The sequence below is a fragment of the Ursus arctos genome, unplaced genomic scaffold, assembly GCF_023065955.2.
Source record: "Ursus arctos isolate Adak ecotype North America unplaced genomic scaffold, UrsArc2.0 scaffold_23, whole genome shotgun sequence".
Taxonomy (NCBI): Eukaryota; Metazoa; Chordata; class Mammalia; order Carnivora; family Ursidae; genus Ursus; species Ursus arctos.
In genome coordinates, this window is record NW_026622908.1 from 43,897,907 (window position 1) to 43,911,229 (window position 13,323).

Consider the following 13,323-nt stretch of genomic DNA (forward strand, 5'->3'; position numbering starts at 1 on the left):
CCCCATAATCCCACCTCCTGGCTCGCTGTTGGACATTCCAGTGCCCTGGTGACCACCTTTGTTTCTCATAGGCCCGCCCCATCTATGCCTGCCTCTTGTAGGGCCAGTCTAGACGGGGCACTCCAACTGTGCCTGCGTGTGCCTGTCTCCTTAGCGTCCCTGCCAAGAGCACCCTTTTTTCCCTCCCGAGGCCCTGATGGGTCCCAGAAAATAGCTGGATTGTTTTCCAAAGGACTGGGACTCACAGGTGACTTTGTGGCGGAAATACTCCGAGGAGGCCACGTGGCTGAGGGCCTGGTCCTAGCCGAGCCGCATGCTACAGAGAAATGACCGTACAGAGGGTGAAACGCTGAAGCCCCCGTGCCTCCCCCCTGGGTTCCTGCCAGGGGACCTCTCCCGAGGCTGGCTGGGGAGGACAGTTCCAAGAGCACGGCCCCAGGGACCTGGGTGAGCTCAATGCACGAGCATAATCTGTGTAGGCAAGCATCGGGGTCTGACGTTACATGGTTCTATACTTTTTAATCCTTAAAAACCTGACTTCCTGTAAGAGTATGCTCTTCCAAGCTGAACACTGCCTCCTGTCCTGGGGGTCTCCAGGAAGCCCCAACCACCAGGGCTGGGTGTTTCTGCCTTTCTGGTGTCTCATGTCATGTCCAGGCTCTCTGCTCCTTACCAAGTCTGACGCTGGCAGCCCTGGGAGGAAGGGGGCAGCAAGGGTCACTATCCGGGCTTTGCCTGCCGGGAACTGCATTTCCTGGGGGCTGCAGGCCTGGGCTGTGTCTGGGGGCAGCAGAAACCAGGAGCCGCGAGCCTGGAGCTTAGAATACTCCCCACCATCCCGCTGGTCCTCTCTGCTGCCTCCATCCCCTGACTCTCACACGCGCTATGTGACCAGCTAGAAATAACAGCTCACTCTAGGACACCCCCCCCCCAAGCCCCCCATGCAGACACCAGGAGGCTCAGGGCCCTGGCTTCTCTGTCCCCTGGCTCTGCTGGGAGCTGGGGGGTCTTATTAGCAGCAAGAGATGACACTGTTACCAGCCCAACTATTTTTTTAAACAGCTTTGTTTTGATACAACTTACATACCATACAGTTCACCCACTTGAGGGGGAGAATTCGGCGGTGGTTGGGGTATTCACAGGTGGGTGCAGCCGTCACCACCGTTGTAGAAGCATTTCCATCTTGCCAAAAAGAAACCCTGTGTGAAGCCAGCAAATTAACTGCATTATTTCAATCAGTAATATAGGCTCGGGGTACAAAATTCAAAAGGTACAACAGAATGTACAGCAGAAAGAAGGGGGGTCGGTCACCCCCCCACTCTGAGCGAGAACCCCCACCTCCCAGAGGCACATCCCGTGGCAAGTTTCTCGTGCGTCCTCCCGGGTAATCCGTACACAAGCGAGTATACCGGAGGCTGGACTTTGTTTCCCCAGCCGAGAGAGTAACTTTTTTTACTTTGTATTTTGAGATCCTTGTCAATTCACATGCGATTGTAAGAACACAGAGAGGTCTCATGTGCCCTTCACCCAGATTCCCCCCAAGGTAACATCTCGCATCACTAACGTCTTGGTCCTCCTGAGCTCTGACAAAGGGATCACAGGCTGGGTATGGCTTAGGCAGCCGTGAAGTCCAAGGTCAAGGCGCTGACAGATTTGGTGTCTTGTGGGGGCCCCGTTCCTGGTTCACGAATGGCCGCCTCATCCTCCTCACAGAGCAGAAGGGGGTCGTGTGGGTTCCACACTCGGGACTGAAACACCTCCCGGAGGCCCCGGCTCCCGATAGCGTCACACTGGGGGGTTAGGACTCGGCATAGGACTTCGAGGGGGGGCACAAATGTTCAGTCTGGGGCAACAGCACAGCGTACGTAGTAGGGCGGTGGTAGGGTATTTTTTGGCCCTATTCAGATCTTACCAGTTTTACAAATGTGCTTTTTTCGTTTTTAAGACTTTTTTTAAGGGCAGTTTTAGGTTCACAGCTAAACTGGGAGGAAGGTACAGAGATTTCCCACATGCCTCCTGCCCCCACGTGGGCAGCTTCCCTCATTGTCACCTCTGATGTCCTGCACCAGGGTGCTATAGTAACGGACGGAGCCGCGTGGACACATCACAATCACACAGAGGCCACAGCCGGTGGTACAGTTCCCTCTGGGTGTTGCGCATTCTGTGGGCGTGGACACGCGTGCGGTGACACAAATCCACCATTCCAGGGTCACACACAGCAGTTTCATACGTACTAAGGCAATGACAGCCCCTCTCCCAACTTTGCTTTTCGCTGCTAAAGTCAAAGCTGGCCTCTTTGAGCTCGTCTGACCCTCCAGGCCGGCGCAGGCACTCTCCGCGCGCTACATCAGCCCGACCGGAGGGGGCGCTCTCCTGAGCTCGCGTGGCCGAGGGGCTGCCCCCTGCCCCCAGACTTGGGAAGAACAGCCAGACAACCGTGCGCTGGGGAAGTAGCAGTGAGCCGCAGAGGAAGGGGTTCGGGCAGAATCCCTAAGCTCACCTTGCAGGTGGAGGTGAAGGGAAACCAGATCCGGTGAGATTCATGGGCAGAAGAGGAAACAGGACCCCAAGGGCCTGGGGTGCGGGGGCAGTTCTAGGGGGCCCTTTCTGCGGGGCTTCCCCACCTGGTGTCCGCTCCCCTCTCTGAATGACACCCCCTCAGCATCGTGCCCTCCCAGCTCTGGGGGCACATCCTGAGGAATCCCCAGGCTGGCTATTTGGGCCCAAGAGGACCTTCCCCCGAATAAGGAGAGGGGCCCTTGCCACTTCCCAAAGGGCGCTGCGTGTAGGTTCCTCACCACTGTCACCAGGGGGCGTGCCACAGCCGGGAAGTGATGGGTCAGGACCCACACGCACCAGCCTGTCAGGAAGGGCTGTGCCCTTTCTCCTGCCCTCCGGTCCCTCAGGACACGCGGTGAGAGCCATGTTCCCATTCAGCGGTGGGAGCTCCAGAAGCAGGGTCCGGCTGTGACCCCACAAAAGCCCTGCATGCTCAGCAGGGCCGCGCGATGGGTGGGGCGTCGTCGGTGTCGGCTGCTGGGGAAGATGCAGAGCTGGGTGGGTCACCGGGGGTGCCAGGTCCCTCTGTCCCTCTCTGGGGCCGGTCGTGGGCTGCCTGGCTCTGGGGAATGCATCGTATCATTATCATTTGTTGTCAGAGTTTGGGGCCAAGACATCCCGAGAAAGGGGCCCCTTCCCTGGATCTGCGTGGAGGGGCCGTGTGGGCCGGCAGCGGGGCTGGGGCCCCTCCCTCAGCAGGCTGACCGCCGCACGTGGTCAGGGTTGCAGCTGGCATGCGGAGCCGCCTGTGTAAGGAGTGAGGAGGGTCTTGTAGGAATCAGTCTTCGCACCCTGTGGAGAGAGATGGGGAAGTCACAGTGCAAAAGGGAAGTTCGAGAAGTCCCAGAGGAGCCTCGCGAGGTGCCCACCGGCACCGGGGGACAGCCCAGGGCCTGCGGGGACCTCCGCGGCTGCGTGCAGGGGGCAATGCAGGGGGCTGACGTAGACCTCCAGCCCTGGGGTCCCTGCTGGTCTGCAGTACGGGTATTTGGGCCACAGGCACCGCTGCCTCTCACTGTGATGACCTTCAGGGGTGACAGGACACCTGTTGGTTCCCCACGCTGTGAGGTCTGCCTAGCCAAGTAGGCCCCGTGCCGACCTGTCCGCCTGCTCGGGTGGGTGGGCACGTCACCAGACGCGCGCAGCTCCAACAGGCCGGCGTGACCCTTGCTTGGCTCTCCCCAGATCCTGAACCCACCGCCATCCCCCGCCACGGACCCCTCCTTGTACAACGCGGACACGTTCTACTCTTCCAACATTCCCAGCACCACGAGACCCTACAGGTACGAAGCCCCTGCCACAGCCCTGCACGCCCGTGGCCGTCTGGGCCTCCGGACAAGCCTGTGGTACAGCAGGGGCCCTGTCCCCATTTCCTGGGTGAGAAAACCTGGCAGAGAAGTCCAGGGTGCTGGTGGGCCGTCTTGGGCCCTCTGACCATACTCGGCTTGCCTCCTCGTGGAATGAGCCGGGCCTACCCGTTGAGTCCAGAAACCAACCACATCCCATGTTCTGAGCAGGCTCTGGAATCGAGAAGTAGTTCTGGGGGTATTTTGTTAAGTTGGGACGCATCCAGGCAGGCGTGGCCTTGAATGGCGCCACCAGGGGATTCCCACTGTGGCGTGGCCAGGCCCCAGCGCCCAGAGAGGCCAACGCACAGGGGCCAGGGTTTGACCGTGCTTGAGTCCACCGCTTGCCGCCCCCCGTCCCGGAAGGATCAGATCCAAGTCACACGAGTGCCGTTGGGGCACCTGCCACAGTGGGCCCTCGATTGGACGATCCTCTCTTCCTATCCACTACAAGGAAACCTGCAGGTCTGCTCCGCCCCCCAGGTTGTCCAGCTGGGGTTGCGTTCCCCACCTCCCTGGGTTGGGGTGGGGGGCGGGGCAGGGCGGACACTGTCCGGGGGCCAGGTCTGGGCCTGAGGTGACCTTCAACCCAGTGCTCTCAGCCTACAGGGCCTCTCGCACAGGTGCGCTGGACCCCTCACCCCACGTGAGCTACCTGAAGGGGCAGGTGGAGGCAGAAGCTTGGGGTGGGGGCCCCTCGTCGTTCTCCCTCCCTCCCCCTCCTCCTCCCCTCCTCTTCCTCCTCCCCCTCTTCCTCTCCACCTCCTCCTCCTCCTCTTCCCCAGAGTTGCTGGGGCAGAGGAGCCTCAGAGGGCGGTGCCGCCTGCCATCTGGTGGCCATTTCAGGAACTCTGGGGCCTGAAGAGGAGAGGCACCCCTTGTTACCGGGCCACTGCCCTAGTCAGGGACCTGCAGTGGTCAGCGTCCCACTGTGTCCCCAGCGGCCTTATAGGTGGCTGTCCCCAGCCTGTCACATGCACACTGGCCAGATCCCTCAGTCTCCGGTCCACCCCTGGCTTTACTTCTTATGTCCGATTTTTATGCCCCTTCTTCCCTCTCACCGTCTGTCGGGGTCCCTTCCTGCCCCCCGGGGTCCTGTGAGGCATGTCCTCCTGCTGCACTTTCTCAGTACCACGTGCCCCTCGCTGGCCCCAAGGCGCTGGCTCCACCTCCTCGGCCTCGGTGAGCCCCCTGGGGCTCTTCAACACACCATGGTCTGCACCCCCAGCTCAGGCCCACATAGAATTTTTGGGTGTGGGAGACGTCTGGGAGGCGTCCCCTGGGTCAGACTGCCTTAACTCAGTAGGGGACCCTTCCAGGCCCATTGGTCTCCGATAGTTACAGGAATGATATCATGGGGAACGGTTGTCAAGCACTTTCTGGTGTCTGGCACTTTTTCTAGCACTTTCCATGCAGAATCTCATCTAACCTTCACAAGCCCCTTCGGAAGCGGGTACTGTTTTCTCCTCCTCATTTTACCAACGAGAAACTGAAGCCCAGAGAAGTTAAGTCAGTCGTCCAAGGCCAAGCAGGCAGGCTCTGGAGGCGTGTTCTCCATAAAGGCAACCTTGGCCCAGGGCTGCCGTCCTTGTCAGGGCCTGGGCTCTGCCGCCTGGAGTTGGGTGCAGGCACGCCCACGTTAGAGGTGGGGATGCGTGGCTCAGAGAGACCACATAGTGAGGGGCCCCCGTGCCTGTTCCCTGAGCCGAGGCCCCCCTCTCGTGTGTCCCCTTCAGGCCCTACATCATCCGAGGCATGGCGCCCCCCACGACGCCCTGCAGCACCGATGTTTGCGACAGCGACTACAGTGCCAACCGCTGGAAGGCCAGCAAGTATTACCTGGATTTGAACTCGGACTCAGACCCCTACCCGCCGCCGCCCACGCCCCACAGCCAGTACCTGTCGGCGGAGGACAGCTGCCCCCCTTCACCCGCCACCGAGCGGAGCTACTTCCACCTCTTCCCGCCCCCTCCGTCCCCCTGCACGGACTCGTCCTGACCTCTGCCGGCCCAGCCTGGCCTCTCCGCGCCCCCTTCGTCCCCCTGCACGGACTCGTCCTGACCTCTGCCGGCCCAGCCTGGCCTCTCCGCACCCCCTTCGTCCCCCTGCACGGACTCGTCCTGACCTCTGCCGGCCCAGCCTGGCCTCTCCGCGCCCCCTTCGTCCCCCTGCACGGACTCGTCCTGACCTCTGCCGGCCCAGCCTGGCCTCTCCGCGCCCCCTTCGTCCCCCTGCACGGACTCGTCCTGACCTCTGCCGGCCCAGCCTGGCCTCTCTGCGCCCTTGTAAATAGTTTTAAATATGAACAAAGAAAAAAATATATTTTATGATTTAAAAAAATAAATATAGTTGGGATTTTAAAAACACAAGAAATGTGAACAGTGATGGGGTGGGCAGGGCTGGGAAAACTTTGTACAGTGGAGAAAATATTTATAAACTTAATTTTTTTAAAACGTCACTGCCATTCTTTTGTGCCATGTGTGTTTTTGAATCGAGTGTCCTCACGGAATGGATCCCGGCCTCTGGCCCTGCCCTGGGCAGCTGTCAGGGTTGCGCACTTGTCTTCCTGAGCACCGTGTCTCTCTCTGTCGGGCCCCCACAGGGTAGGCTGAAGGCCCGGGCAGAGGCGTGCCGGCTGGAGGCCGGACTCGTGTCGTCACAAAGGGCCCCTGTGCTTATTTTGTGCGCCACTGCTGCCACGCTGAAATTCTGAATAGTTTTTAAGAAAGAGGCCCTGCGTTTTCATCTTGCACTGGGCACCGCAGATTGTGTACCTGGGCTTTGGGCTGTTCCTTGGCCAGTCTCTGCTACCATCTGACCTCTGTGTTTGGCCGCCCCAGGCTTCTGCTGTCCAGGGGCTCCCTCCTGGCCCTGCCATCCGTGTGGACCCCAGTGGATGGGGCTGCCAGGCCACGCTCGCCCAGGGTGGGATGGGAACCTCCCAGCCCTCCTGCCCTCCTTGGTTGCCGCCCTGTCCTTTCCAGCAGACGGGGAGAGCCTGGTCTTCACAGAGGTAGTCAGGAAACACGGCCCCAGGTCTGCCCTGTTACCCGCTGGGGTGGTACTGGAGGAGACCAAGAGATAAGGCCTGCCGCCTGCCCCTGGGGGGTCTCGAGCCTGTAGGAGACTGAGAAGTCAGCAAGTCATGAGTCATGAGGAAGCCTGGCTGCTGCCCGGCTGCCAGGCAGGAAGGGCCTAACCCCAATCGGAAAGTCGCAGGGAGGTCAGAGAAGAACCACCACTGGGAGTCCCGGCACACACTCCACTGAAGAATCAACACAGAGAGGCGCCTGGGTGGTTCAGTCGCTAAGCTTCTGCCTTCAGCTCGGGTCCTGATCCCAGGGTGCTGGGATCGAGCCAATCCCCGAGTTGGGCTCCCTGCTCGGCAGGGAGCCTGCTTCTCCTTCTCCCTCTCCCCCTGCTTGTGTTCCCTCTCTCTCTGTCAAATAAATAAAATCTTAAAAAAAAAAGAAAAAAAAAACACAAAGATCTGGAAGAAGGGCTTCCCAGCAAGACTGGAGATCGAACCCTTGGTCAACCCCCAGCGCCTAGAATGCCGAGGTGACAGCCTCTAGGATGGGGAAACCCCAGGACACTCAGATCTTGGGATCTCAGGGCCGGGGAGGCGGGCTGGGAAAGGTGATGGCCCTGGGGGCTCCCAAGACTGGTCGATCAGGGGACAGAGCTGGGGACATCAGGCACAGAAGCCTGCCAGATCTGGTTTCCGGAGACTTTCGGGGGGCTGCCTCCCCTGATCCCTGATGGTGCAGGAGTTCCCTAAGGTCATGCTTAGCACTGGTGGTGATGCCCCTGGGACCAAAAGCAGACACTGCAGACGAAAGGGTTGGGCAACCTGCCATTAGTGCAAGCAGCGGTGAGCTCAGGAAGTCCAGGCCTGAGTACCGACCCGGGGTGGCTACGCCCCTCACCCCATGGGGACCCACACTAGAGGACCCTTTGTAGACAGGAGGGATTGGGTTTGCCTGGGAGGAAGGCCGGCTTCACCTCCCACTCACTTCACCCGGCTGGCCGCATCTGTTAAGGAAGGGCGCCGTCCTCCGCCCCGGGACTCTTGGAGGCTTCCACGAGATAATGCCTGTCGGGGAGAGACCTTGCCCAGTAAGCGCCTGGCAAGTAGCACTGCCTTGCTAAACGGAAGCTGGGACCTATTAAAGCTCAGAGAGGTGACAGGCTTTTGCCCAAGGTCACACGGCTAAGGACCGGCAGAGCTAGACGGTGCACCCAGAGCTCTCAAGACCAAGGTGGGGTCCCCTGCCCCAGAGAGCTGCTTACAGGGGCCTGGGGCCTCCCGCGTACTCGGGGTTCCTGTTCTTCCAGGTCGGGCCATGAGCCCTGAGGTGCTACTGAAAGCACTAATCTCAACTGGGGCAGAGGGGGTGGGGGCTTGGCTGACTCAGGAGCAGGGACTGCATAGGGGGAGTCCACTCTCCAGCTCCTCCTCCCCCCTCCCCCTCCCCCCAGCATCCCAGGCCTGTCTCCAGAGGCCACCGTGCTGGACTCTTTCCTGCCATGAGGACAGCTAGGAAGAATGGGGGCCAACCTGCTGGCCGCCTACTATCTTCCAGGGAATCTGCCAGCCTTCAGTAAGCACCCACTGTATGCAGAGCCCTGAACTTAAATCACATGCTGGGGGACCCCGAAATTAGATGCGGGCCCCTCTCTTGAAACTTGCAGACAGTTTCCAAAGCTAAGGGCCAGAGCACTGTGTTGAGATATCCGGGGGCCCAGAGTGAATATCCTATTCAGATGGGAGGGCAGGAGTGGGGGGGCTTCCTGGAGGATGTGATATCTGAGCTGTGTCTTAAGTGAGGGGGTGAAGTTAACCTGGCTTGTTTCATTGAAACTTCACAACAGCCCAGCTGGTGTCCCCAGTTTGTAGTTGAGAAAACCATGGCTTGGGGGAAAATAATAAAAACAGAATTTTTTTCCACTCATTTATTCAACCATTCTTTTGGTTGAGAAATAGTACTGACAGCTGGGCACTACTCAAGGGCTCCCACCTTCCCTCCAAGCCCCCCCCCCCCCGCAGTGACACCCACTACTCCCCAAGTCTCTGTCACCCATCTCTGCGTCCTGTGGGGTCTCCCTCCCCACTGGCCCTATCGTTTGCTCCGCTCAGCCCTCCAACCCTCATCGAGGATGGATGTGGAGCTCCTCCTTGCCCCAGGCCCAGCAACGCCCTTGGGTCCACAGCTGCCCTGGGCAGTTGAACAGAATCCATGTGGCCAGGTCTTGGTCATGTCCACTGCCAAGCAGGATGCTGGGGAACAGGGATGTGGCAGGTGTGGAAGGTTCTGTCCCTGAGAAACATGGGGGCTGGGGAGTTGGATGGGACTTAGCTCCTGCAGGGTTCCCTTCTGAGAGCCACTTGGCTGACCCCTCACATCACTGGGTCCCCCCTTATTGGACCTCACCCTCAGCTCACAGGTGACCTGGTGAAGCACCTGCCCACCTCTGCTAGGGTAGCCTCACTCTAGCCCTCAGACCATGTCTGCACCCCGGGGACATGACAATAGGGAAGATAATGGGTGGCTGGTTTCCCCAAGTTGAGCTTATTCAATTTAAAGCCTTTTTCTATCTGAGTGTATGTATGCGTTAAAATGTTCTTTCTTTCATGAAAAAAAATCATGACTTAAAATTAAAAAAAAAATCATTACTTGATAGAATTACAATTTCGCAGCTTTGTGTCTTTTCCCTAAAGTTGAGGGGGTAATAGCTGGGTGATGGGTATGTGGGCATTCATTACACTTTTCTCTCTACTGTTGAATAGATCTGAAAGTATTCATATAATTTTTTAAAGTCTAGATGGATTGAAAATTTATTTTATTTTATTAAAAGATTTTATTTATTAGAGAGAGAGAGAGAGAGCACGAGCAGGGGGAGCAGAAGGAGAGGGAGAAGCAGACTCCCCACTGAGCAGGGAGCCTAACGTGGGGCTTGATCCCAGAACCCTGGGATCATGACCTGAGCCGAAGGCAAATGCTTAACCAACTGAGCCACCCAGGTGCCCCTGGACTGAGATTTTAAACATTAAAAATTAAGCCATAAAAGGATTGAGGGGAAAGGGGAAGGTGGTGGTCCATGGACTCCAGAAGTTTCAGGGTGCTGAGGCCAATGCAAAGGTTCAAAGTCACTCTCCTGCTTAAAGGCTGGCAATGGCTCTCTAGGGCTCTCAGGGAGATAGGCTGAGCTCAGATACCTCCTCTTCTCCCAGGAAGTCCTCCCTGACTTCAACCCTTCCAGTTAGGTTAGCTCATCATAATTGGAGACTTTTGGGGCCCACTTATATTGGGCGAGGTACTGCATTATTTCATTTAATTATAGTGCACATGTCCCTGTGACCCTCCTCAGAGTCTGGAATGGAAGAGCCTGAAGCATGTACTGGCAAGTTCTCTGATGATGAATGAGTAAAGGATCTCTGCGTGTGGCTGGGCTCTCCCCAGGCTCCCAGGAGGGCAGGTCCCAGCCTTCGCCCAGCCTCCCTCTCAGGCACCACCCTCTGTCCAGGGGTTTCCTGCAGCCTCTCCCCTGCTCCTTGATCTAGCTCCTGGGATCCACCCTTCTGGCCCCGTGCTACTCCGGTAGCACGGCCTTGCCGCCCTTGCTCTAATCTGTCCTTTGCAAACTGTGGCCAGCCCTGAACACGCCCGTCTTACTCAGAAGTTTTTCCTGGCCCTCCCTCTCTGAGCATAAACCCTAAGTTCCTTTGCTTATCCTCCGATGCCTCCCATTCCCCTCCCCCAGACCTCGATCACCCCCACCGGATCCTCTGACAAATGCGCATTCCGCACCATCCTTCCACCGTTCTCTCTGCCAGGCCGACCTGCTCCGCACCACAGAATATCTGTGTGTTTGTCCTTCCCCTAACCCTCTCCACCAGTGCACCTCCCGAACTGATTTCAATCTTTGCTATGTTCCTCACTTGCCAGGCGGCCTTGGACAAGGCCCTTAACCGCTCTGAGCAGCTGGACCGGCGCCAATAACATCTGCCCTTGGAGGCTAACTCCTTAGAGGTCCAGCACCCTTCTGGGCATGGACACTGGTCAGTAGGTATTATCAGTACTCTACAGACAAGACCTGGAGAGTCGGAGAGGTTAGATCCCCAGCCAAGCTTACTCAGCTAATACGAGCCACACCTGGTGTTCGAATGCTGCCTGGGTTTCTGTTAACTAATCTGTAAAATGCAGATGACAATACTGTACTGTTCTGGGGCTACCAGCCCCACAGTCTTTCTAGAGAGTCTGCCTCAGGCCCTGCTGAAGGGGTGAGCTGGGGGAGGGGCATGGTTGCACCAGAGGCCCAGCTTCCCACGTGCTGGGGTTGACCCAGCTCCATTAGGTTTTGTTCTCCCTGCTGTTTGGCATGGGGATTCAGAGAGCCTGATCTGGTGAGATGGAGGGAGCTCAGGCCAGCTGGGGTTGGTGTGATGGACGGGGTATGGGTGCAGAAAGATGCTGAGCATCTGGAAGGCAAGCCGGTGGCCAACTCCACTGGTCCTGCCCTCCCTACCCCCGGTGGCCAAGCTACGTCACTTTTCTCAGGAAGCAGCTTGGGGAATCTCCACAGTCACCGTGCCCTGCCTTCCTTGAGCTGGAGTGGCCATCCCTGACCAAGCCAGCACCACTGCAGTGAGTTGCCCTAAAGACTGCAAGAGACCGCCAACCTCCCTGCATGGAGCCCCCATTATGACTCCAGGCCTGGTGCCCAAGTGCAGTCTGGGCATTGAGGATTGTTGGTTTCTCCTGGGCATGGTGGCACTGTCCCCAAGGCCCTGCAACCATGCAGCCACCTCTTCCACCTCCACTTCCATGTACCTCTCTCCCCACAACCCAACCACTTCTGTCTCCCCAGCACTCCAAAGCTCGGCCTTGGGATTCTTTGGTCTCTCTCCCTGCCACCTGGACCCAGGAGCCCACGGCTCTGTCTTCCCTGTTCGTGGGTTGAAATGCCACCTGCTCAGGAGGAGCCCCCACCACTCTGCGGCCTGTGTTACTTACAGGGGGTGTCTGACCATCCCCCACAGACCGTCAGAGCCAGGACCCTCTGCTCCCCACGCACCCGCACAGGCGGGGCACAGGCCAAGTACTCGCCCGAGGGCTGCCCACGAGGGGTCAGCACTCCACTCGAGCGCAGGCCTCCGCTAGCGCACACGCACTAGCGGGGGTGCGATGCAGCGTTCTGCCCAGCTCGGGCTGGGTTCCGCCGGACCCTCACCTGGCCTGAGCTTTTCAGCCTTGCTGCCACCTTCCGCCCTTCTGTCGATTTACTCGGGATTCGGGACGACGCTTTGCATCTATTTAGAAGACGGACAGGTTACTGGAAAGTGCCTGGGATGGGCCAAGGTGGGCTACTCTTCTGTGTCGGGGCCCCGCCCTCCCAGGCAGACCGGACAGGGGATGGGAGACTCCGGGCGAACATTTCGGAAGAGGCTCCCGTGTAAATCCTTCTGAAGGATAAAAGGAACCCCACCGCCCGCACATTTTCCTACAGCTGGGGGGTATCAGCCCCTCACCTAGAGGCCAGTCCTGGCTAAGACCGTTCCTCACCTGGAGGCCGACTCCTGGAATAGTCACCACTTACGGGTAAAGGAACCGGGACAGACGACCCCAGCCCCCTGTAAAATTCAGCCTTGGAGAATGCGGGCATCGATCCCGCTACCTCTCACATGCTAAGCGAGCGCTCTACCATTTGAGCTAATTCCCCAGCTCAGGCCCGCGTTGGCCTCCGAAACGTATCGTGGCTCACGTCATCACGGGTCTCCTCTGGGCCCTCCGACCCGCCCGCCTGCCGGCCCGCTAGTCTCGCTACCCCATTGGTTCCCTTGCTGCTCCCAGCTCCACGGCCAGGATTGGTTTGGCTCCATTTAGTTTTAAAAAGCATTGGCTATCGGATTGGTGGTCCAAAGCGTCCGTCAAACGGAGGCCCTGCTGTTGCTACGGCGTAGGGGGACCCAGCCAGGTTTCTCCCGGTTTCTGATTTGTTTCTCCAGACTCCGGGGTCCTAGAGGTTCCGGATCCGTCAAGTCCATGGGAAAAGAATGCTTCCCTCGCGCTTGACTGACCGGGCCTGTGAGCCAATCGGAGTGGGCGCAACCGGGCCGCTGGGCGATCCAATAGGTTGCAGGGGGCGGTAGAGGAAGGCCAATGAGCGTGGGTCTGGGGGCGGAGATAGAGCCGCGATTGGCTTCGAGGCGGCCGGAGGGAGGGCGGGGGGAACTCAAGGCCTGCTTGATACGTCCGCCATTTTGGGCGCTTCGCTGATGGTGTCGGTGAGCGCGTTTCCCGCCTGAGCGCAACTAGCGGCGGGTCGCGGGCACCTCCAGGTAATGGGGGCGGGGGAGCGGGGAAGCGGGCTGCGGCGCGGGGGGCGCGGGGCGCGCGGCGCGCGGGCGGCGGCG

At 58.8% G+C, this 13,323-nt stretch overlaps 2 protein-coding genes and 1 long non-coding RNA gene across 36 annotated transcripts in view; 2 read left to right on the plus strand and 1 right to left on the minus strand.

Annotated features, from left to right (window-relative positions):
* LRP5 (LDL receptor related protein 5) overlaps positions 1 to 6,363 on the plus strand; it is a 99,889-nt gene extending 93,526 nt beyond the window's left edge. For both annotated transcript variants that reach the window (XM_026483016.4, XM_048217605.2), the window contains 2 exons: positions 3,745 to 3,842; positions 5,642 to 6,363. In XM_026483016.4, coding sequence (XP_026338801.3) covers positions 3,745 to 3,842; positions 5,642 to 5,903 — 360 coding nt within the window. In that variant the 3' untranslated portion in view covers positions 5,904 to 6,363. The remainder of the gene's footprint in view (positions 1 to 3,744; positions 3,843 to 5,641) is intronic.
* On the minus strand, positions 1,048 to 13,183 carry LOC125282566 (uncharacterized). Of its 2 annotated transcripts, none has more exons than XR_008961126.1 (3): positions 12,473 to 13,183; positions 12,141 to 12,219; positions 1,048 to 1,199 (listed from the first exon to the last, which is right to left on the minus strand). It is a non-coding gene; the product is annotated as an uncharacterized LOC125282566 (long non-coding RNA). The 2 variants fall into 2 exon arrangements; XR_007189649.2 differs by having other exon boundaries at positions 1,048 to 3,351.
* The window catches only part of PPP6R3 (protein phosphatase 6 regulatory subunit 3), a 137,863-nt gene continuing 137,652 nt past the window's right edge, over positions 13,113 to 13,323 (plus strand). For 12 of the 32 annotated variants that reach the window (XM_026483004.4, XM_026483005.4, XM_026483007.4 and 9 more), the window contains exon 1: positions 13,113 to 13,248. The gene's annotated coding sequence lies outside the window, so the exon portion shown is untranslated. The remainder of the gene's footprint in view (positions 13,249 to 13,323) is intronic. The other 20 variants (XM_048217614.2, XM_048217619.2, XM_048217621.2 and 17 more) reach the window with 7 other exon arrangements.